At 31.5% G+C, this 24366-nt stretch overlaps 1 protein-coding gene across 2 annotated transcripts; it reads right to left on the bottom strand.

The window, feature by feature from the left end:
* Positions 1-4500: 4500 nt before the first annotated feature.
* LOC105796999 (sucrose transport protein SUC2) lies at positions 4501-8964 on the bottom strand. 2 transcript variants are annotated; one of them, XM_012626897.2, is made up of 5 exons: positions 8718-8964; positions 5654-6882; positions 5185-5248; positions 5051-5094; positions 4501-4944 (listed from the first exon to the last, which is right to left on the bottom strand). In XM_012626897.2, the coding sequence occupies exons 2-5, from the start codon at positions 6854-6856 to the stop codon at positions 4771-4773; spliced, it is 1485 nt and encodes a 494-aa protein (XP_012482351.1). In that variant the 5' UTR covers positions 6857-6882; positions 8718-8964; the 3' UTR covers positions 4501-4770. The 2 variants fall into 2 exon arrangements, with proteins under 2 accessions (XP_012482351.1, XP_012482352.1); XM_012626898.2 differs by lacking the exon at positions 8718-8964 and adding an exon at positions 7087-7268.
* Positions 8965-24366: the final 15402 nt, after the last annotated feature.

The raw sequence follows: 24366 nt of genomic DNA on the forward strand, positions 1-24366 counted from the left end.
ACAATTATTAAATTCCATATACATGTAACATCTATACCGTGTATCCATATATCATATATAAATATTTCCATGTAAATACTTGTACTAGTTCGTATCGAACTTATATAATTTCGTAATAACATTATGTCCATTGAACCACTTAGAATATCGTTAGATACATGGGTAGTACACGCGAGGCGTACTGAACTGTAAATCTATCAATTCTTGTACATGTATGCTTATACAAGTGATAAACGGTAAGCTCCTCCGAGCTGAATAACGGTAAGCTCATACGAGTTGAGTATCAATAAGCTCATAAGAGCTGGATTCGGTAACCCTAATGACATGTCAATTTGTATCCTACGAATTTCTAAGGTTTAAATGGAGTTCGGTGTTCTTCATACTTCGTCGGTTATGCGCTCTATAATTATACATAATAATTAAACCACTCACATACATATATTTCAATTAAAGCATATAAATACGCACTTTAACTACACGAACTTACCTTAAACTTGTAGGAAGAAAAACGATCGTTTAATCGATAACTTTATGCTTTCCTCGATCTAATTCCGTACGTTGCTTTTCTTGATCTATATAATCAAATTTAACCAATTTAAACCTCACTCTATTCAATTCAATCCAAAATTCATGTTATTACAAAATTATCATTTGCCCCTATACTTTTGACTTATTTACAATTTAGTCCCTAGGCTCGAAAAAATGAAATTCATGTAATTTCATCACACCCAAGCCTAGCCGAAAATCCTATGTGCTCATAGAAACCCATACACTTCATAATTTTACACATTTAACACATAACTTTCACATTTCTCAATTTAATCCCTATTTGACAATTTCATTCAAAATCACTTAAAAAAATTTGTTTAATTAACAACAAATATTCATTTTCTTCCATTAAAATTCAATAAAAATTAAAATGCTCTCATGTTAAAACCCTATACTTTCAGCCATATTGCAAATTAGTCCCCTATTTAGCTCGCTTAAGCTACAATGATCCCGAAAATGTAAAAATCATCAAAAATAGGGCAAAATAACACATTACATGCAAGGACTTCTCTTGGCTGAATTTTTAAGCTTCAAAAACCTCTATTTTCCTTGTGTTTTTCGGTGAAGAAGATTATGCAAATAGGTTGGTATTTTGTTTTATTTAATTTACTCATTTATTACTTATTTACCATTTTAACCTTACCTAATTTTAAAATTTTCATAATTTCCAAGCCATGCACATCCACTAACTCAATTAATGGTCTAATTACCATATAAGGACTTCCACTTTAAAGTTCTATAGCTATTTAACACCTTTAGCTAATAGAACACAACTTTCGCACTTTACGCGATTTTGTCCTTTTTATCAAATTGAGCATACAAATGGTAAAATTTTTTTAAAAAATTTTATACTATAATACTATCATGCTTTAAATATTAAAATAAATTTTTTGACTTCAGATTTGTGGTCCCGAGACCACTGTTCCAATTTCACTGAAAACGGGTTATTACATCGTCTCCCTTAACAAAGGTCATGTTTTGTATCACCTTTTGAAAAATTATGGAATAGAAAACCTTTGGTTAGTTATTTTTGAGTTTTTGGATATGTGTGCTATGTGTTCATACTTGACCATTTGCGTAGTAAAATGGACAAGAAAGCTATAAAATGTATTTTTATAAGATATGGTAGCCAAATAAAAGGTTAGAGATGCTATGATCCTGTAAGTGGAAAATGCTACACATCTTGAAATTTAGTGTTTGATAAAGCTTCTTCTTGGTGGACTTCAAAAAAGAATGAACTGCTGAATTCAGAAATTTTTGGTGATGCACAACCTTCTCATATTCAGTTAAGTTTTAACGAGATGGAAAATAGTGATGATGCTTGTGATCATGAAGGTGAAATAGTGCAGAATCCATGGTAAACTAGTGTGTATCGACAACCACAAAAAGAAGTTGAACATGGTGAAGCGAGAACACCAACTCTATTGACAAGATCAACAAGAATAAAAAGGGCAAATCCCAGATACGCTAATGCCGCCATAATAGAATAAGCTGATATAATAGAGCCAGAGACGTTTAAAGAAGCAACTCAAAATGTAAATTGGACCAAGGCCACGAAGGATGAAATTGTTGCACTTAAACACAACCAGACTTGGGAGATTGTACCAAAGCCGAAAGATGTAGAACTAATTTCCTGCAAGTGGATTTACAAAATAAAGTGTCACACCAATGGATCAATTGAAAGACACAAGGCTCTATTAGTAGCTCGTGGGTTTTTTCAGCAATATGGACAAGACTACGATGAAATGTTTAGTCATGTTGCTAAGATTACTACGATTCGAGTCTTACTTGCACTAACAGCTAGCAAAAATTAGCAATTGTGGCAAATTGACGTCAAGAATGCATTTTTGCATTGAGAGTTAGATCGTGAAATTTATATGAATAAGCCAATTGGGTTTCAATGTGCAAGCTTCGAAAGGCACTCTACGAGTTAAAGCAAGCGCCTAGGGTTTGGTATGGTAAAATTTTAAAATTTCTTACTCATGATGGATTCTTAGTGACATTAGCAGATTCTAGTTTGTTTGTTAAAAACAAAGAAAGACGGGTAGTTATTGTCCTAGTGTATGTGGATGATTTAATGATAACAGGAGATTATGAAGAAGAAATTCTCCAAACAAAAAATAATTTGTCTATTCTTTTTCAAATGAAAGAATAGGGACAACTGGAGCATTTTCTCAGTCTAGAGGTTGACCACATAGCAGTAGGAATTCTTCTCCATAAAAAAAATATTCCAAAGATTTATTAGAAAAATTTGGAATGTTTGAGTGCAAACCAATCGCAACTTCAATGGAGCCAAACGCCAATATTTGTTCTCTTAAAGGGAAAGATTTAGATGTGACTATGTATAAAAAATTGGTAGGTAGTCTAATCTATCTAACTCTAACTAGGCATGATATCTCATATGCGGTAGGTGTGATGAGTCGTTATATGCAAAGTCTAAAGAAGTCACATCTAAAAAGAGTTCGACGAATTTTGCGATATGTGAAAGGTACACTTGAATATGGTATCTTTTATAGAAAATTTGAAGAGTGCACGTTGATTGGCTACTGTGATGCTGATTTTGTGAGAAATTATGATACTCGACGTTCAACAACAGGGTATGTTTTCATGATAAGAGCAGGAACCAAGTATGTGGCAATCCAGTTTTACATGCAAAAACCAAGCATGTGGCAATCCGTTATCATTTTATCAGAGAGAAAGTTCTGCTATAAGAGATTGAGTTGAAGTAGGTTAAAATAGAAGACCAAATTGCACATGTGTTCACTAAAGGCCTGAGTGGTAACTAGGTTGAGAATTTTCGTTATAGGCTTAGCATGGTGAGGAGGACACAAGCTAGTGTTGAGAGGGAGTGTTGAACTACAACACCAGTTGATTTGTTTTTGTTTAGTTATTATTGAGTCAAATAATTGTTGAGATATTTTGTTGATTTTGTCTTTGAATTGTTAACGTTAGAGTCAGTAGTAATTTTATTTTTTAGCCTTTCGTTGAGTCATTGTTAACTACAATATCTGCTGAAAATATTGCAGCATTGTTACTTGTGTTTTGATATAAAAACGTATTTGGTTCAACAATAAATAACAAGTTCTTCTATTTTTTCTGTATTTCTCTTCTTAAAAATATTGTTGTGAATTATGAATTGTGGCATTTATTTCCTGCTCTAATCTATAATACCCAATCTCTTCAAAATAAAAATAAAAATGTGTAGTCAATAACATTTGAATCCTTTGTACCAAACAACTTTTGAAAGAATTGAACGCTTTGATCATAGGTTTCCAATAATGCATCATAGGCATCATCAAGGTAATTACTCTTGAGGTCAACTATTTGGTAATGTCCAACATTTCTCAACAATCTTAGCACAATCTTCTTTTATATATTTTCCTTATGGCTTTTTTTTATTCACATGTTCATTTTATGGTTCATATTCAGAGTTTGTAGTCGTTCCTTTCAACCATATCAAATAAAAGTACCATGAAGTCCCTTGTACTAAGAGTCAGATTGCATTTTACTCCTCTATTCAAAAAAATAGTAAATTAGTCCTTGTATGCTAAATTAAAGAGCAAATTGGTCATTCTATTAAAAATTTCACCCATTTTTTTTTGTTAAAAATTAGTCTTTATACCTTATATTGAGGTACATGTGGCACGTTACATGTCATAGTCTGGTTATTTTGTCAACCACACTAGTTTTTAAAAGTACAAATGGATGAAATTTTTAATAAAAAGGGATAAATTTACTCTTTTATTTAATATACAGATGATAATTTGTCTTTTTTTTAGTAGAGGAGACAAAATGCAATTAAACTCTTAATACAGGGGCCTCCATAGTACTTTTACCACCACATCACCTTTAGGAATGCAATGGTCTTACTATTACACCCAACACTTATTTGATTAATTAGGTTAGTTTTGATTAAGTGAAACAACTAAGAAATTAAACATAACACAAAAGTTGCTTTCAAATTTTCATTTTCGAAGGTTCTGATATTTTGGAAATTATAAGCTTAGATTACAAATCTTAGAGAAATAACAAGGATTTCCCTGCAAACTTCCCTATATATGGAAACCTTAAAAATACATAAGGAGAGGCATGGGACTAAGCCATGACTGCATTGCATCAAAGAAAATATTTATATGAAACTACACCAAGCAAATCATAAAACTTGAAACACATTGTTGGCATGCAAAGAGGCTGATCAGAAGCTGTGGAATTGATTATTTATTAATGGCCACCACCCATTCCTGGCGAAAGGGACACTTGTTTAGGTGGGTTCGGCAATGCCAATATAGCCAACAACGCACTGACAGCAGCCGCTATGGACCCCAGCACAAAAGCAGGCAAGTTGCCACCCCCGAATGCATCATCCAACGGTCCACTAATTACTGATACGAACATCTGCCATTTTCGCATATCATGCCATTAAATTTCACTTTATCAACTACCAACATACTGTCTACCATATTTTAAGTTAGAATATGAAGAAAGATGATAAAGCAAGTACCTGTGGGATAACTATAGACAAGTTTAGCACTCCTAGAGAAAGACCTGCCATTGAGAATCATCTTCATATGATTATAATCATCTTCGTATGATTATAGATTATTCGAACACAAAATAAAAGTTACTGCAACTCACCTTGACCACCACCAGTACTAGAACAGTAGATGGATGCCAAAGCGAATGGAATACTGTATGTTACCTGCATAATAAAGCCAGAGTTGTCGTCATTGCTATTGTTCCAAAGACTTTTCAACTCTTAAACAATGATGGCTCAATTATTATAGTTTAGTTTCACTGTTTTGATGGCTCAAATTGCAGGAAATATTGCTGTCCTGTCAGGGTTAGAACTGAACGACTCTTAACACATATTATGTTACGTAACCAGTATAATATAATTTGCCGTTTAATTTGATTGGAAAAGAAAATCTGTTTACTAAAGTTTCCTGCAAATTTCTAAAAGGGTCAAATCATTTACAGAAGCAGTCAATTTTCCAAGGCACAAAAGTCAAATCCTTGTTTTTTAAAATTCAAATCACATGACAGACATGTTACTTTAATTATACATAGAAAACAAAAGAGAGAAAAGAAAGAGAACGGAACTAACCGCAAGTGGAATACCCAAGACACCGAATACAGCCAAGGCAGAGCCTGTAATGTTAAATGGAGGATGGGTGAGTGGGGACCCATGGTGTTGTCTCCAAGCCTCAGCCATCTTTGTGATCAACACCGTAGACGCTAAGCACGCACACAAGATGAAGTTGACGATAGCCCACAAGTTCTTGACCCCACCGATCAACCGCCCTGCAGGCTCTAACCCCAGTGAAGTCAACCCCAAGACGATGGAGTTAATCATCAACCCTAGTGCACCAGCTCGAACCCCATCACCGTAAAGCTTAACTTTATGTGCATCTCCCTTGGCTTCCCCACCGTAAATCTCTTTCCCCATCCAGTCAGTGTCGAACAACAAGAATGGGAACCAAGCTATCCAATTGAGGCAAGTCACTAGCAGCAGGATCCACATTGGTTTCTTCAAGCTCTTGAAAGCTGCTATCATTTCACCTATGAAAGGAGTCGATTCTTTGCTCCCATCATCTTGGATTTGCTTGGTGAAGGGATCTTCCTTCACGGTTGTGACCGCGGTTACTGTTACTAACAAGAGGATCATGATGTCTATTGTGAAGCATGATTTGAGATTTGCACAGTAAATGTCGCAGGCTGTGGTTTTGGTGAAAGGGAAGATCTTGTAAAGGTGGGAGTAAGAACCGGCGGCGTAACCCAACACGTTGCCGACCGCCATGAAAAACGAGAACCACCCGTTTGCGGTTCTCATCTTTTTGTGGTCATTAGCCGAGAGGTCCGCGAGGAGAGCTCGACACGGACCTTGCAACATGTTGTTAGCCACGTCGAGGATCCAAAATCCGACGACAAAGATGGCTACAGCTCTCGGTTTAGTCGATCTCTCCAAGGAATCTCCCGCATGGTGGCCAATGTCTTTGGCGAAACCGATGAGGAAGACAGCTATAGAGACAGAGAGAGCTCCAATGACAATAAAGGGTCGGCGTCGGCCGAACCGAGAGGTGCAACGGTCACTGTTGTATCCCACAATGGGTTGAACCAGAAGGCCAGAAATGGGACCGCAAAGCCAAATGAAAGCAGCCCAAGCGTGGGGTACACCAAGGGTCTGGACATAGGGTGTCAGGAGAGACAGCTGCAGAGCCCACCCAAACTGGATGCCGGCGGCAATGGATGCAACCGTGATGATTTTCCTAAGCGGACTTGGTGCCGGGTTGATATATCCGTTCTCCATGTTGATTGCCAATGCCTCACTCTTATCTGAAAAACAATGAATCCCTCAGCATTAAATAAAACATAAATCCTGTCTCTATCAGTTTGATTATGTCGGTGAGAGACATATAATTGGCTGTTTAATTAACTCAACTTGGACCATGTAACTATTGCACATGTATCCATTTTTTTTCCCCAAATGCAACGTACACTAAAACGTAAGAGCAAAAGTAGTTTAGTACTTCATCATACCTATGCAAAACACATGAGCATGTATACAGATGTGATACTCCCTTTGGAAACATAAAATGAATGGATGTAAATATGTAGGTGGAGAAGAGGATCACGGAAGACTTTCCAAGCGTGTGTGAAAAGTTAAAGGTGAAGAAGGTGTTGAAAGATTATATGGTTGAATTCCACGTCGTAATGATTCGATATTGAGTAATAGAATAATGATCCTCAATATCCATTTGGGTCGGAACCTCTTTTATTTATTCTTTGACACGTCATGTTTATGCTAAAGTTTCATCTCCATACTAATTATATATTCTCTGCATCATCATTCTTGTTTTCATTTTCTATTCCTTTTCCATACAACTTGAAATTTTTTGGAGCTTGACTTCTAGTGTAACCCCACATTTTAAAATACACAAAAAAACAGGTTTTGCAACAGTTCTAACTTTTTTAATTTACCTAGTGATTAGGTGATAACAAAATGACACCAAATAAATCATTTATGTGCATACCCGTGAGTCTAACCAAATTAATTTAAACTGTAATATCAAAATAAATATTTTGGATGAGGTGAAAGATAGAGACAAAGATTTCTTAGGTTCAAGTCAACTTGACCCACGTTGTTTATACGGGTACTATTTTATTTCCCTCGATAAAACACCCACTCTTTTGTTTTTTAAATTAAAATATACTATATCAAATAGTCAAAATTGCATCACCTTTATTCCCACCTAATCCCAAACACAAATTATTATTTTGGTGCCAATTTTTGGGTGCAATTTGGTGGTTCACCATTCACTATAATATTTTAATTTCTAAACTAACAGTGTTAGTTAATGTTTTAAATTTTGAAACTAAAGACATCTTCATAAAATTAGTATCATAATTGTTTTTTTAATAATTCATCATATCTGTTTTTTTTTACACAATACCTAAAACTACTCATAATCCCTCCCAACCCAAAAATACGAAGACAATGCGCTTCAACGCACTCAAGTCCATGTCCCCTTCATCGACAAAATGCCTATACCAATCAAATTAAGACTCAATCCGCAATATTATAATTGCTTTATACTTATGAAATTGAGTTTTTTTTTTTATAATATCAATAGTTGGGATACTAAAGGTGGGTATGGATGGGCGATTGGGTGCGGTGCGGTGCGTTTAGCTTACTTTTTGTCTCACGCTACAGTATCGCTACAGTATCTAATCTCACTACACCGCTATTTTTACACTAACCGCCCATCCAAACTCACCCTAAATCAAATATAATATTAAACCCAATTGTTATTTTCGGTTCCACTAAATTCTCAAAAATAATATAATATGCTCTCACTACCAAAGTTTTATTCTTCTTTTTCAATTTTATTGAACATAATATTTGTACAACTTTCTAAAACAAATTGCTTAAGTTCAATTAAATAATTAGTTTTATTAATTTAAAATATTAATTAACAAATAAAAAACCCAAAACCATAAATTTTAGGTTTTAAACATTACTATCAAACTCTTCCTTTTCAACTTAACTAAGAACTTTATTAATAAAGAAGAAAAAAAAGTATAGACATCAAACCGACTATATCATAAACAATAGTATCAAATCTTTCTTCACTTTTCTTTAAAGAAGAAAAAGAAAAAAAAAAACTTACCAGTTTTTTCTCAGTGAGAGAGCCTAACTCCAGTGGTTGTTATTTTGCTTGAAAAACCCGCCACTATTCTATCTTCCAAGCTGCAAAAAAAGCTTGTTTTTTTTTTTTTTTTAGGTTTTATGAGATACAGAGTAAAAAAAAATAAGAAGAAGAAGAAGACTAAGGGTTGCTACTAAGCTCTAGGCTTTCAGCTGGGTTTGAGAATGCATGAAAGAAGGAATCAACATATCTATTTATATAGGCTTGGTTCCAGTATTATATGTTGCGTTATTCTTTTTAATCATGTTAGCTGACTTGATATTTATATTTGTTTGGTTGCTAAGAAAATATGCTTATTAGCTTAGATATTACCAAAATATCATTTTGGGGTATAGCAATTTTTTTAAAAAGCAATAAAATTCTTCTGGTAAGAGATTCTCTTTTTTCTTTTTACTTTTCTTTGATGTAAAAAAGAAAGCCAAATGAAGAATATATACAATCTCATATTGCCAAAAGGAGATTCACAAGTCTTACAAGCAAAAAAAATATAATGATAAAAGGAAATTATCACAATTAAATGTATATATATATATATATAAAGCAAAAATTGGTATTTCGATAAAGATTTCATTTATTTCTACAGTTAAAAATTACGTCCTTATCTGGTTATTCCATCAGCCATGATAGTTTTTAACAAGACAAATAGATGAAATTTTTAACAAAAAAAAGGACTGATTTACTCTTTAATTTAACATATAGAGACTAATTTCATTTTTTAGAGTAGATGAGGCAAAATGTAATCTAACTCTTAAGACAGTGACCTCTATGATAACTCTTAATACATTGGGTTCTAACTAAATTTATAAGTATTTTTTTTTTAAATCAGAAGACGAGCAAACTTAGATTATGAACGAAGTGATCAATAAAATTCTACTAACATTATTTTCTCCACCTACAAAAGTTAAACTCGGAAATTTTAATCAGGGGCTCAACCAATGAGGTTTGAAAGAGAAAAGAGAAGGCAAAGATAAAGATGTAAGAATTGCTTGGTTGTAATGGCTTTGTTTTGCTGCTGTTTTTGTCCTATGCTATCATCTTCTCTTTTTTTATATTCTGTTTGTTTTCCTTGTTTTGAAATAAAATTGGCTGCTATATCTCTCAGAGAAAATTTGGGTCCATACTGTAACAATGAGAATAAGGAATAATTGTTGATAGCATTTAATTTGGGATTGTAATTACCTAAGAGTTTTGGATAAAAAAATGAAAGACAAATCAGGCATGTATGTCCCCAAGATCAGTCTCTCACCAATATTCATTGTTTGGGAATGTTTATGCCTTTCTTAGTGTGGTAGAGAAGGAATCTTGGTTTTTCTTTTTCAGTTGCACTTCCCTGTTTATTCATATTCGGTTGTGTGGCGGATAGAGGTTTTCATCCCATATCCAAATATGTGTTCAACATTATTTTTAAATAACAAAATAACATACTCCTTTTTAAGTCTGTAGTTATAGTTGATTCAAGATTTAACCTATATCTAATCAACCAATATAACAAGTTGTAGGCAAAGACCAAAAGACTAAAACCTTGCTTAACCATGACTTCGTCCACTGCGAAATCAGAAATTTGTTTTACAGGGATCAAATTTAAATTATATATATCTTTTTTTGATAATTAAAATGTAATTTCACAGTTTAATCATTATAATTTTCAAAAGATTAAATCAAGTTTACAACCTTTTTAATCTACATGAAATACTGCTTTCTGATTTCAAAACAAAAAAATTCATGTTCAAACCTACATTTTGGTCATGTTTGACGGTCTATTTTGTTTATTATTCGTATATTATAAACTGAGAGAGATTCACTTACACTAGTATAAAATTATAGTTTGATACACTCGTAACTTTTTGTTTGATAAATTTTTCATGTTTCATTTGTGTAGGTAATACACGTTAAGTTTTGAGTAAACATTAACTATTTGTTTTGTTTAAAAATATTACCCGTTAAATATATAATAATAAATATAGTACTCTAAATCAATATAATAGAGATATTTGATTGATTCGAAAATTTAAATGTATCGCAACTACAATTATATTGATAAATTCAACTATGGAATGTTCAAATATGAATTGTAAAAAAAAAGTATGGAACTGTGTACAACTAAAGTAGTTTTACATTTTTTTGCATAATCACTAGTGTCCTCACCCATTTTACGATCTAAACTAGCCCTGTTCAAGCCAGAGGTGGTATTCAGGAAAAGGCCTCCAACAATGCTAACTCTAAGATTAAAACTTAATTCAATTGCTTGGGGGAAGAAGTCCACTTCCATTTCTTCTAACCACTTGTTGATAAAATAGTTTTACATTAATACATGTGAATCCCTCCAACTATTTTTATTTCCTTAACAGCTTTTTTTTTTCATTATTTATCAATCAATGAATTTTTTGAAGAAAACCTCAACATCAATAGATGTCGAGTTTCTATTAGGGTTTAAGTCACTTTGAAATCCATTGGGCAAGTTGCTTAGCGATTGGCGTACGCCTTCACACTCATTGATGTCTCGATCAATGGCTACTTCACACTCGTTGATGTCTTGAGATAATAGGATATTAGTCATTTGGGTAAAAAAAAAAGGTAAATTATCTACCCTAAGCCATCCCATGTATTCTAGTACCACAAGATATCATTCTCCTGGATCAACTAACAGGCGAGGATATATCAATAACGCATGTTCCGATCTAGAATATGTTCTCTATGTTCAAAACCACAATTCCTATCCTAATGCTCTCTCCCATGAAGTGAATTAGTATTTCTTACTCCTCTGAGATGGTTTGAACATGCCAAACTGTCACAACATCTAGTCATTGTGTTGTCACTCGAAAATGTGAAAGCATATAACTAGTGTATATGCCCTCCCCAAGACGAATCTTATCAACCAGGTATGATGTACACATAAACTACAAATAATTATAATAAATAAAAATATAAGTTTACTATAATAATCACTTCATTAAATACAAATATACATGGAACTTAACTTTTCGCTTGCATAATTATTAATATCAATAAATATGAGTAAGCTCCAAATGAAAAGGGGTGTGAATTTGAAATCTGTTAATATGTTAAATTTAAGGCACATTATAAATATTTGTAATTTAATACATTTAAAATATGAGATATATAATAAATTAAAAAAATTAAATATAATTATCTTTTTACTTTTTTGCTAGTGCAAAAGTAGATATATATGGGAAGGGGCCAAAACTATAAACGACATTCACATCGTCGCTTATGCTTGCAAGAAGAGACAATAATTGTTTAATTCATCCATCGTAAATGTGATGTGCTAGAAAGTGCCCCATATACGAATGCTAATATCACAAACCCTAAAAGTATGTGTGAACAAAATTGAGGTCTTGAAGAAATAGAGGCAAATACAAGCAGTGGGCGAGATTGCCTAACTTATTTTGCATTAACATTCCTCTAATAATGTATGGTACGTAGGATTTGACATACTGATCAAACTTTGGTCGCATTGTTTTTTGGTGGCATATCTAATCATGTTTTCAGCCCTGACTCAACACCCATTGACTTCATCCTCATTCTCCGGATATGCATGAGCCGGCTTATATTTCATCACAAAACATGAAAGAAGAGCGACTCCTTATAGCCACTTCTTCAATTGAAAGGCTCATGATTAAGGCTATATCTCCAAGATAAGAGCCACTTCACCGTAAGGAAAATGAAAGGAACAGGTCTCCAGTCTCCACCATTCAACTAAAGATCCAAAGATATGGGAAGTGGGGTATTTCAGATGCATTTAAAAAACCAGTTACATCTAACCATGCTCTAAGTTGATGTATTCAGATTTCTTCGGATCCGAACAATTCATTTCACATGTTAATAAATAAAACCAAAAAAAATTCATTACTTATTTATTACAATGCTAAAATTTAAAAATAAAAATAAATATTAAAATTGATACGAAGCTAAAAAAATTACCTTTTCCCTTAATAGAGTCAGCTTAGGATATCAAAAATACGAATTTAGAGAAAAATATATAGATTTAGGGTTTACATTACGGATTTAGGGCTCAAGAACTTGACATCTTTAGGAGTAATTTTTTGGTTCTACTAAAAAATTGAAGGGGAGGGAGTATCAATCGGCTCGGTAAAAAATTGGGTAAAGGGATCTCAACATGCACACTGTCAACTTCCATTAAGATTTCAATGTAGCGTTAGTTAGAGTTAGGTTTCAAACAGTAAAAAATTAATTTGAGAATAAAATGACACTCATAATTATCGAGATTTTATTTATTGATAAAGATTTAGATGAATCTCAACGTCTTTAGAGGATTAAAGTGACACATGTATTCAAAGAGTGTAATCGAGTTGTTGATGGTTTGACAATAATGGCATTCACTAGACCTCTGAGTATGTATAGATATATGTAATCTCCAGATACATGACTATTGTTACGAAATGATTTGACCTCCTCTAGTCTAATTATGGTTTTATCCTTATTAATATACCAAAAAAAATCCTGCTATACTTAATTATACTTTACTGTAATTTCCAAGAATATCGGGGCATGAATTTCGCGGGGAAACCCATTAAAAACTCAACATGAGTTTATAAGTTAAAATATTTTTAATGAATTTGGATTAAACCAATTAAATTCAATAAAAATTTGTATCTAAACTTTAATTGAATAAATAAAATTAATATCATACTAAACATCCGACCTAACCTGATTTAGTCCATTCTTTCCCCTCTTTATTGTCATTTTGTGTGAGAGGCACATATAAGAGTAGGCCAAAAATAAAAGGAGTTTTAGAAGACACGGGAAACAAGGTTTGTGAACCAAGCATGGTAGCCATGGCCATTGGCAATTGGCAATTGGCAAATGGACTGTTGACCAACCATTTGCTATAAACTCCCAAGACAACAAGCTTTAACCCCCAAAATACTTCAAAACCTACCATGTTTTGACTCTCAATCGCCATTTCGCTTTCAAATTATTCCCTCACCCATTTTCCTTCAATAAAGCCTTTTTTTTTTTTTTCCCATCGTATTCCTCTCGAAAAAGTGCCCCATTTTTTAAGTTCCTGAATAAAAAGCAAATGATCAGATGCCATCTGCTTAGTTCCATCTCTATGAAAAAACTGAAATAAAAGAAAAAATAAAATTCTCGTCTGACATGATTATCTAAGTGACTTGAAGCATCTTTCTATCTCTTCTTCTTCTTCTTTTTTTCTCCAATTGTTTATTTAATGATATGATTGGAGCATCTGTTTATGGCTAGTTGCCGGTTCTAACATCACTTTCCTTTTAACAATATTGCTCCACTTTCGGGATTTTATTTGGCCTGTGCAGTAGTTGTTCAGATCAGATTGCTGGCCGGTTCTCTCAGCATGTTGGCATTTCAATTGTGACCACGGAATAACTAAAAGAGTTACAGAATTAAGAGCCCCTTTCCTTGCTTCTTAAGATATATATCCAATTTGGTACATAACCTTTCATCCATTTTATATGATTCCAAGTTTTTAACAACTGTTTTTATGCCTTTTAGAGTTCCCAAATTTGTTAGTTGACTTTAATGTTAGGACCAACTCTTTGTGATCTTAAACCTACTAACATGTTTAACTTATCTCTAGGTAATTTAGTTGTGGTTTTTGAGGATGAGATCATGTCCACTATTTTCTCTCTTTTATCTCTAATAATGTTAAAAAAAAAACCAGATATTTAAAATGTCATTAAATTACGAAATTCGTATCTATGAATAGTGATTAAATTTATACGGATAACGATGAAACATAAATTTTTTTAAGGAAATTAAGCTAGTGGTTTTCCTCCAAATTCAAAGGTAGCTTTAATAATTGACGGAGTTTAGATAAAAATATTAAATTTGAACTTGGTTTTAAATAAAACCAATGACTTGTTTTAGATAAAAACATCTTGTATATTTTTTCTCTAAATTTAAAGGTCCTTTGATAACTCATTCAACAGTTAGCTATATAAAATTTTGAGAAAGATCGATTTCTTCTAGATGACATTGATCTCTATTAAGAGGAATCGTTGTTTTTTAAAGAAAGAAAAAAAATTCTTTTAAATTCTGTGAGGGGAATGAATAACATCAATGGACCATAAATGAAAATAATTTGATCTAACTTTTATATGTTCTTTTGTTTCATGACAAAGATGGTATTCCCTTTTTGTTTTTCTTAATACAATGCTTAAATTACTTATAACTCTTCAAATTTTGAATCTATTAAATTGGAGAATATTATGTACTTAAGCACGTTCAAACCCACGACTTTGATCTTGATCTAACTTTTATAAAGGATGTTGGTTAAATGACAGAGATGATACTCCGTTCTTTTTTCCTTTGATATGATGCCTAAATTGCCCATAAACTTTTCAAACCTTAAATTAACTAAATTATAGGATATTATGTGTTTAAGCACTCTCGCACACCTGTCTTTGATCTAATTTTTACAAGGGATGTTCTCGGTTACATTGCAGGAAAGGTATTTGTTGCTAAAACAAATCATAACAATCGATTGCAACTCACTTTACCAACTAAGGGTAAAGATTTTTTTTTGGCATCTTTTTATTTTTGTGCAATTATTTAAGTGATCTTGTGCAGCAATATTGTGGTATAAGTGAAGAAGACATTTTATCAAGGAAACTCGAATGAAACCTAGTGTGGTTACCTTTACATATTTAAAGAGATAGGCGATCAAGTGGTTTAATAGATAATGTCTTTGTATTATTTTATTCTATATTAAGTGGATTAATTTGGAGGAAACCCTAAAGACCTATTCTCATCACACTGGCTTGATTCATGAAGATCAAAGTGCCTATATATTGAAGAATATACTTAAAGTTTTAAATGTGAAAATTACGAGAACTCAATCTATTCTAGATGACATCAAGCTCTATTAAGAGGAATCATTTTTTAAAGAAAAATAATCTTTCAAATTTTTTAAGGGGATTGAAATAACATCAATGGACCATAAATGAAACTTTTATATGTTCTTTGTTTCATGACAAAGATGGTATTCCTTTTTTTTTCCTATGATACAATGCTTAAATTACTTATGAATCTTCAATTTCCAAATAAATTAAATTGGAGAATATTATGTACTTAAGCACGTTCAAACCAACGACCTTGATCTAACTTTTATAAGGGATGTTCTTAGTTAAATGATGGAGATAACATTCCTTTTTTTTTTCATTGATACGGTGTCTAAACCGCAATAAACTTTCCAAACCTCAAATTAACTAAATTGGGTGATATTGTGTGTTTAAGCCCTCTAAAACATGTGGATTTGATCTAATTTTTAAAGGGATGTTATTGGTTTGTAACACCCTTTACCCGACCCAATCGCCAAGTTCAGGTATCGAATGCCACAACAATTCGAATAATTTAACACATATCTATTCTAACCTGAATACATCCTTGGATGACTTATGCCTTCAAATTACTCCCTGAAATCTATACACACATCATATTAGTTCTAGTTCTTGCAATCTAACATTTTGAATGATCTAACAATTATTTACAATTTACAATTCGACTCTGTTTACATTCAATCAATTCCAATCTTGATGAGTGGCCTTTATGGGTGGCCCTCTATATACATGTACAACTACCATGCATCACCTAATTCCAGTGGAGTCTGGCTTGGTCCTTCTTGATTTTTTAGTCTTTATCTAACCTGCAGTCAAATAGTAATTTTATAAGTTCGAAAGAACTTAGTGAGATCTGCATATAAAAATTATGTAAGACTGCATAAACTTTAAGAAAATTTAGGTTTCTGGCTCAAAATTAAACTCTTTGAATTTCGTAGGAGGATTTGCGAATTTAGTTGGCGAGGCCAATGCCTTATGCACTTTGAGTCGTTTATTGGCGAACATAACCCTGGCCATGTTCTCTCATGGGTCTCACCTCATTTATCTTTATTCCACGTCCTTGATACTCGTATTCATTACTCTTGACTGGCGACACTTAGTGCTTACCCAATAATTTACGAAACTGCAAGTTCTTACTAGAATATGATCTCTTCCTAATATCCTCTTTTCCTTAGAGAACTAGTGCCTACAAGGAAACCCCATAGTACCCTCTCTTTCATCCCATTCCTTAAAGAGGCTTAATTGTTCATGTGGTGTTTCGAAGTACAACCTCCTAATCAAGTATTTTATAAAGGTTCCTACCTTTGGTAGATCAACAAGATCTTTATCGTTTTTCATAGTCCTAAAAGATCTTTGCTTTTTCCACTATTCTCTGACGGACTTTATTTGTCATTAAGCCTTGAGCAGGCATTTCCTTCCACGAATACTCTTATTAGCCTACCCAATCTTTCGGCTTCCTCTTTGTCGACTTACAATTTAAGATTGTATCTTATTATAACCTATTTCGTATTTGCTTAAGCAATATGGGTTGTGCGACTTCCTTGGTGGACTTTTTTCGATATACATTATGTTTGCCTCCTTATCTAAGAAATCTCTTCCTCCTTTTACCCTAACTAGACTCACCCTAAAACCTCAATTTGACTTAGTTTCAAGCCCTAAACTCCCTACTTAGTTTGGACTATTGCTTTTGGTTTTTTTTTTGTTATTTGCATTTATTTTCTTTTGTGTGTTGTTTGTTATTCTGTGCAGGTCACCCACTCAAAGTTCTCGAAGATTACATTACAACTTCAAATGTTAAAATGAAGATGAACAACCTGACAATACCATCATGAACGATCATGCTATTAGAGAAATTCGGTAACCTTCTAATCTTTAGTATTGGGTTACACATTGAGGACAATGTGTAATTTAAGAGTGGAGATGCACATTATTTTATTTTGCTTTCTTTTTATGTGTGTTTTGCACTTTTTCAACTTTTACGCTATTTTTAAAAAATTCTAAAAATATTTTTCTTTTATTTATTTGATTTTTGTTCTTGTTGCATGGTACTTGAACATGAATTGATTGACATTAGTGAATTTTGGTATGATATTATGGATTAAGTTCTTTGAAATTATAAATTTAATCGATGCTTGATGAATTCTATGTTTTGTGAATAATTTTTTAGTTCAATTAGTTACATTGTATAATAATATAAAGGTAGTTGAAATTTTGTTTGTTTTATCCAAATGATCAATAAGAATGAAGATAGGTGTATACATGCATGTTTTAGAAATTGACATTATTCATTAAGATAAGTAGAAACATGTTCTGGTTTGGTATTCGTTAAAATGCTAATGGATGACCTAAGGCATTGTTTGTGTAGCCTAGAGCCTAAAGGACTAACCTTAGATGATACATTATCCCTAGTTCCCAAATTTGAGCCTTAATTGCCATTTCTTGATGATCCTTTATGTTTGAAACATTGAGCTTAAATTGAGTTCAAAACTCAACCCGTCACAGCCCCTAAACTTTGTATCGCACTACCGAATAGACGTCAGGCCATGGACATTGAGGGTTAGGTAGGAACATTGCGAAGGTTTCTTACAAAATTTACTTGAGTGACTAGTGAAGAGAGGTTGATTTAGCTTGTAATTGATTCTTCCTAAAAACTGTTCATAAAAAAGAAAAATATGAAAGAAGGAAAATATAGTGAGGACCAAAAGCATCGTGAGAGAAAAGAACAAATGAATGAAAAATATATTCAAAATAGGGGGAAAAAAGCATAACATTAATGTCTCAAAATCATAGTGCATAAAAATGAGCTAAAATCGACCCATCTCTTCCACATTATTGGAAAGATAAGGAAGGTGTGAGAATGAGAAATAAGAGGGTGAGATCAAACTATCACATTTGGGGGGAATTGGGAATATAGACGTGTGTTATATTGTTCATAGTGCTTGAACCATTTTGAGCTTACCTTTTGTTAAATCTGCACAAACCTAAGCCTTAGAACATTACAAGCCACTAAGCCCTATGTGACATTAGTGTTTCCCTGTATATATCGAAAATTTTAGAAACTTATTTTAAATGAATAAGTTGATTTCTTTTGTACATAGATACATCATATCTTTATGTCTTATTGTGATGGAATAATGTGTAAAATTTGATTTTCATAAGCTACCTCTTTATGTCTTCATGTCTTATTGTGATGGAATAATCTGTAGTTTTTTTAACTAAGACAATTTACTCTCAAAGCTATGATTTTGCAATGCATCAATTTTGAGTTGTACCATAAAATGACTTGGTACATAGTGCATGCCCCTTTCACCAATTGTCAAATAAATTCATTGTTCAAGGGTTTTTGTCTTTTTGCATGTTTTGTGTGTTTGCTTGAGGACCAGCAAAAACTTAAGGGTGGGGGAGTTTGATCTACCATAATTTGACGTGTCAAATTACACTCCTCATTACACTTAACAAGCTTGTTTCCGAAGAATTTATATGTTTTTATTATGTTTTTACTTAGTTTTTCTATTTAACTTTAATAAATGAAAATTATGTTTTTAACAATTTTAAGGCCCGAAATGGCCAAATGAGTCATTGAGGACCTAATGGTTGGTTAAGTGTTGTAGGGAGTCATCGAAGACCTAAACATGAGCGAAAACGTCACCTAGAAGAGGGGTTTCACGATATCGAAGCTTGAAAGTCGTGATACCCTAGACAGTGTTGAATTGAAGAGGATCGAGGCCCTTCATAGTGATATCGCAATATCCAAGCATGGGTATCGTGATATCCAACCCTCAAAGGAACCCCCATTTCAAGACTGCCATGGGTATCACGATACCCAAGCTTGGGTATCACGAAACTGCTACCTGACGTGGAGAAAAATGACTACCGGGGTAGTTTTTGTCCAACACCAATCAAAATACAATTTCCAAGAGCATTTTGGTCACTAAAACTTGGGTTGCAATCAACATTAAAAAGCCAAAAATTAGCTAAAGAAAGGGATTTTGTAGTTTAGGTTAGAAAACTCATTAGTTTCAGGGTTTCCTTCATCTTTCAGTTTAGGTTTAGGGTAGTTTTGTTTTTCATAGCTTAGGGTTTACTTTTCCTATACATTTTCTTGTTCTTCTTAGTATTAATGGTAGTTAGTTAGTTTAGTTATTACTGTAGCTAGGTTTATTTACATGTTTAATACTTTAAACTTGCTTCTAATCACATTTTAACCTTTAGTTTAATGTTATTTCAATTTTTTTTCTTTTCATTTGTTAAAGCTATCATCTTTAGTGTTCTTCTTTCTTTATCTTTCTGTTAGTTGCTTTTCATTTAAGTTTATTAAGTTAAAAATCAAAACTTTTGTCTTTTTGTTCAAGTTTATGTTAATGGTTTCCATAGTTGGTTCTTTCATGTTTGTTAGCTTTAATATGGTAATGGGCAGCTAAACCTAAGGTGGTTGGTTAATGGAAATGTTGTTTGGTTAGTTTTTAGGTTTGGGGACTAAATTGCAAAACTGGACTAAATCAAATAAACTTCAACACTTAGGATTGATGCTCCTATTGGAAAGTTAAGATAAGTGAGACCAAAGGGTAACCTTATTGGGCACTAATTCATTAGTCCCGAGTTAGTTGGGTAAGGTCGAGAGATAAACCAAACCATTTTATTAATCAACCAACCAATGTTTGTTATTGTATTTGGTAGTTTTATATTTTTCTTTATTTACAATTTAGTCCTTCTCTGTTGTAGAAATTAATTAGTTTAATTCAACTTCAATTTATGCTCTACCATAATATAAAAATTAGTGAGTAGCTAGTTAGACTCCTTTCTTGCATGCACTCTTGAATGGAAATCATTAAATCACTGACTCTCTTGGGCTCGATCATTGGAATACTCTAGTGTTCCATTATAACACAAGAAATATTACAACTGACTTGACACACTTGCAGTAAGCCACGATATTTTATTTAAGTTCCCAGAGTGTTTATTTTTGTTTCCACGATATTTTATTTTAGTTCTCGGGCCAAAAAATCTTGCCCGAGGCCAGGCTTATTTTCTAAACAAGCCTTATTTTTTAATCCAAACCCATTTTTAGGACCTATAATTTTTTCAAATTCTCACTTTTCGGGCGATCCTTTGAGCCTGGGCGAATGACCTTACCCATGATCAGGTCTAAATATAATATATATGTTATAATCGAATAATTCTCTCCCCTAAACATAGTAGAGGAGCCAAAACATGTATTAAGTCTTTTTTATATTTATAAACCTTTAAACCCCATACTATCTAAATTAAAAGATATTACTTACTTAAGTGCGTTCAAATCGACGACTTCCAAATTGCTGTAATAGCAACGATACTAACTAAATTAAAATCAAATGGAGTGATGATGTTGTTTTCATCGAAAAGAAATTAACAAAAGTCATTGATCCCTATTCCAACAAATAGAAGATATTCCCTGTGGTTCTTTAATTCACGCAACATGTAATTAATATAAGTTCATATGTCATAAAAATAAATATGTTTTAAAAGCTTTCAAGGAAAAAGCAATCGGAAAGAAAGATGACTTTGATTATAGAATTGAAGGACAAATGCTGCTTTATCTAGTATTGATGATCACAAATCAAAGTTAGATCATTAATTAAGCAAATTCCCGCGATGCAGATAAAGGTGTTTTGTATTATCATTTCCCCAAGATTCTTAAATGTGAAAACGGAACTCACATGCCCAAGAAAAAAACACACCCAAAATGATGAGCCGACAAAAAAGGTTATGTAGGGCTCCCACAACAATCAACTCATTTCTGACTCTTATTTTTCATAATAGTCAAAAGCTAGACTTCCACTTATCCACCAATTTTGAACAATGACCCGGTCATCAGTAACACAATAATACCAATTTTGAACCACGGATAATCTATATATTAAATTATATATTTTCACGATAATAAAAATATATTTTTATTATTTTAATAACCTATATCTTTATAATTTTTTAAAAAACTAAATCAAATTTTTATCAATTTAAAACTTTATAAATTATAAAAGTCTAAATTAAAAGTTTTCTATTTTAGGGGAGACCATGGTCCCTAAATGTCTTAGTGGCTCCACCCACTGCTCACCAAATATAAATCCTTTATATTAAAAATAAGGGTAAACTACAAAAGTAGTCACTTTTGTTTACCTCAAGTTACATTTTAGTCACTTATGTTTGAAATGTTACGTTTTAGTCACTTATGTTATTATTTTGTTACGAAGTGATCACTCTTCCATTAAGTTCTGTTATCTCCCTAACGGTAATCCTACGTAGCAGTCCAACTAGATTTTAAGTGACAACTTGGATTTCCTAATGGGATGAGAATAGATTTTTATTTAAATAAATTTAATTAATTAAAAATTTTAAACTCTAAATCTTAGTTAAAAAACCGTTCATCTCCCCCTTTTTTTTAGTTTTCTTTTTCAGTTGACTAAGAAAGCTATTATCATCAGAATTTTTTATTCACCTACAAAAATAAAAGAGGATTCAATGAAGGGTCCAGGTATGTCTTCTTCACTGACAAATTTATGTTCTAAGACTTAAAATCAAGTGGTTGTCGACAAATTTATGTAATAAGATGAACTGCAATGACTGCAACATGTGAAAAAATGGTGTTCCAGTTAACATCCTAGAATGAAAAGCCAAAACAATTTGTTTTTGTAGGTGAATAAAAAATTCTGATGATAATAGCTTTCTTAGCCACCTGAAAAAGAAAACTAAAAAAAAGGGAGAGATGAACGGTTTTTTAACTAAGATTTAGAGTTTAAAATTTTTAATTAATTAAATTTATTTAATTAAAAATCTATTCTCATCCCATTAGGAAATCCAAATTGGCACTTAAAATCTAGTTGGACTGTCACGTAGGATTTACCGTTAGGGAGATAACGAAACTTAACGGAAGAGTGATCACTTCGTAACAAAATAATAACATAAGTGACTAAAACGTAACATTTCAAACATAAGTGACTAAAATGTAACATGAGGCAAACAAAAGTGACTATTTTTATAGTTTACCCTAAAAATAATTATTAGAAACAATTTCTAGATTTTGCATTTGATTCTCAATAATATTTTATTTAAAGATTATATAAATGTATATAAAGATGAAAACCCTTATAATAATATTATTAATTATTATTTAAAGTAAAAATATTTTAGTAATTTCATAATTAAATTAATGTGAAATTGACTCGTGCCATCATTTTAATCTGCCATTATATATAGTATAGATAAGATTATGGCTTTGCTTAACATTGACTACTTTTAGGATAATAGGTGATGTGAAGGAGACAATCTTTTAAGTTAAAAGTGTTTTTGAAAAATGTTTAGTTTTTGCGTTTGGAAAAGAAATAATTTCTAGAATCAAATGACTCTTATTTATAATCTAATATATTTTATATAATATTTATATGAGATATACAATTATTTCCTTATTAAAAACTGTTTCGAATATGTAACATTATGTGTTTGAATTTGTAATGGCTATATGACTGTAATTTAATATTTAAAATATAATTTATATATTCAAATTAAATTTTACTAACAATTAATATTAATTGCTTAAAATAGATATTTTATATATCAAATTATTAGTAATGAACTACAATAAATTAATATAACAATTTAAACGTCATTTAAATACACTTTTAAATTTATAACATCATTTCTAAAATAAATATTTTATTTCTTAAAAATACTTTTGATAGTAATACTAAATAATTAAATGTTAAATCAAAAATTTCAAATGCTGAACTAACTATAAAATTAAATGTTATTAAATATCTAAAAGAAACTTCTCTCTAAAAAAAGAGAGTTTAGTTTACGGATGTAAGATTACTTCTAGTAATAAGATTACTGTAATGTAATATTATTTAGTATATTATCTTATATATTAGATTATTATATTTAATTTATTCAATTGGAATATAAGATTATTTAAAATCACATTTACAAATTTATTCTAAAGTGAAAACAAACTATAAAAATTATGACAACAATAATGTACAAGATGTTCAATTTTTCAACTAATAAATAATTAATAATGAAAAACACTCACTTATAATAATTAATTAATTAAAAATTAAGGTAATATAATAATAATAAGTTTGATACGACAAACAAATATTAAATTTTCTCTATTAAAATAATAACAATAATAATAGAGATATTAAATTTCGAAAAAAATTTATGAGCCAAAATTTTTAACTAAATTAAAATGTTTAATGGAAACAACTTAATTTGCGAAATGTTTATTAAAAAATAATATTATTGATTAAAAGATATCAAATTAATTCAAAATTAAATCTATAAACATGACCAATAATAGGGTTAATTGCATTAAATATACTTAAATTATGGGTCAAATTCTAAATTGATCCTAAACTTCAAAATATTGTCATTAAATCCTTAAATCATTAGTATCGTTTCAATATGGGTTCTTCTGCCACCCATTTCACTAACTTTTCATTATTAAATGTTAAATTTGTAACACTTATATGTTTTTCATACTTCTCTTATATATAAAATAATTGAAATAATTTTAGATTTATAATTAATAAAAATACTATTTAATTGTGATATTTTAAAAAACATTTTTCCTTTTCTTCTTGTATACCAGTAAATACATAAAATAAAAAATATATACTATAAATTAAATTAATATTTCAATAAAAATATTTGTATAAATATTGAACTAAATTATATTTTATATTTTAATAATATTTTTATTCTTCTTAATTCCCATT

The sequence above is a fragment of the Gossypium raimondii genome, chromosome 3 (assembly GCF_025698545.1).
Source record: "Gossypium raimondii isolate GPD5lz chromosome 3, ASM2569854v1, whole genome shotgun sequence".
Classification (NCBI taxonomy): domain Eukaryota; kingdom Viridiplantae; phylum Streptophyta; class Magnoliopsida; order Malvales; family Malvaceae; genus Gossypium; species Gossypium raimondii.

Bases quoted from the DNA above. Each gene is read 5' to 3' on its own strand.
- LOC105796999 (XM_012626897.2), bottom strand. From the start codon at position 6,856: ATGGAGAACGGATATATCAACCCGGCACCAAGTCCGCTTAGGAAAATC. The intron at 5,249-5,653 runs GTTAGTTCCGTT...TTTATTATGCAG, and splicing joins TCTTGGGTATTCCACTTGCG to GTAACATACAGTATTCCATT. The intron at 4,945-5,050 runs GTACTTGCTTTA...CGAAAATGGCAG, and splicing joins TGTCTATAGTTATCCCACAG to ATGTTCGTATCAGTAATTAG.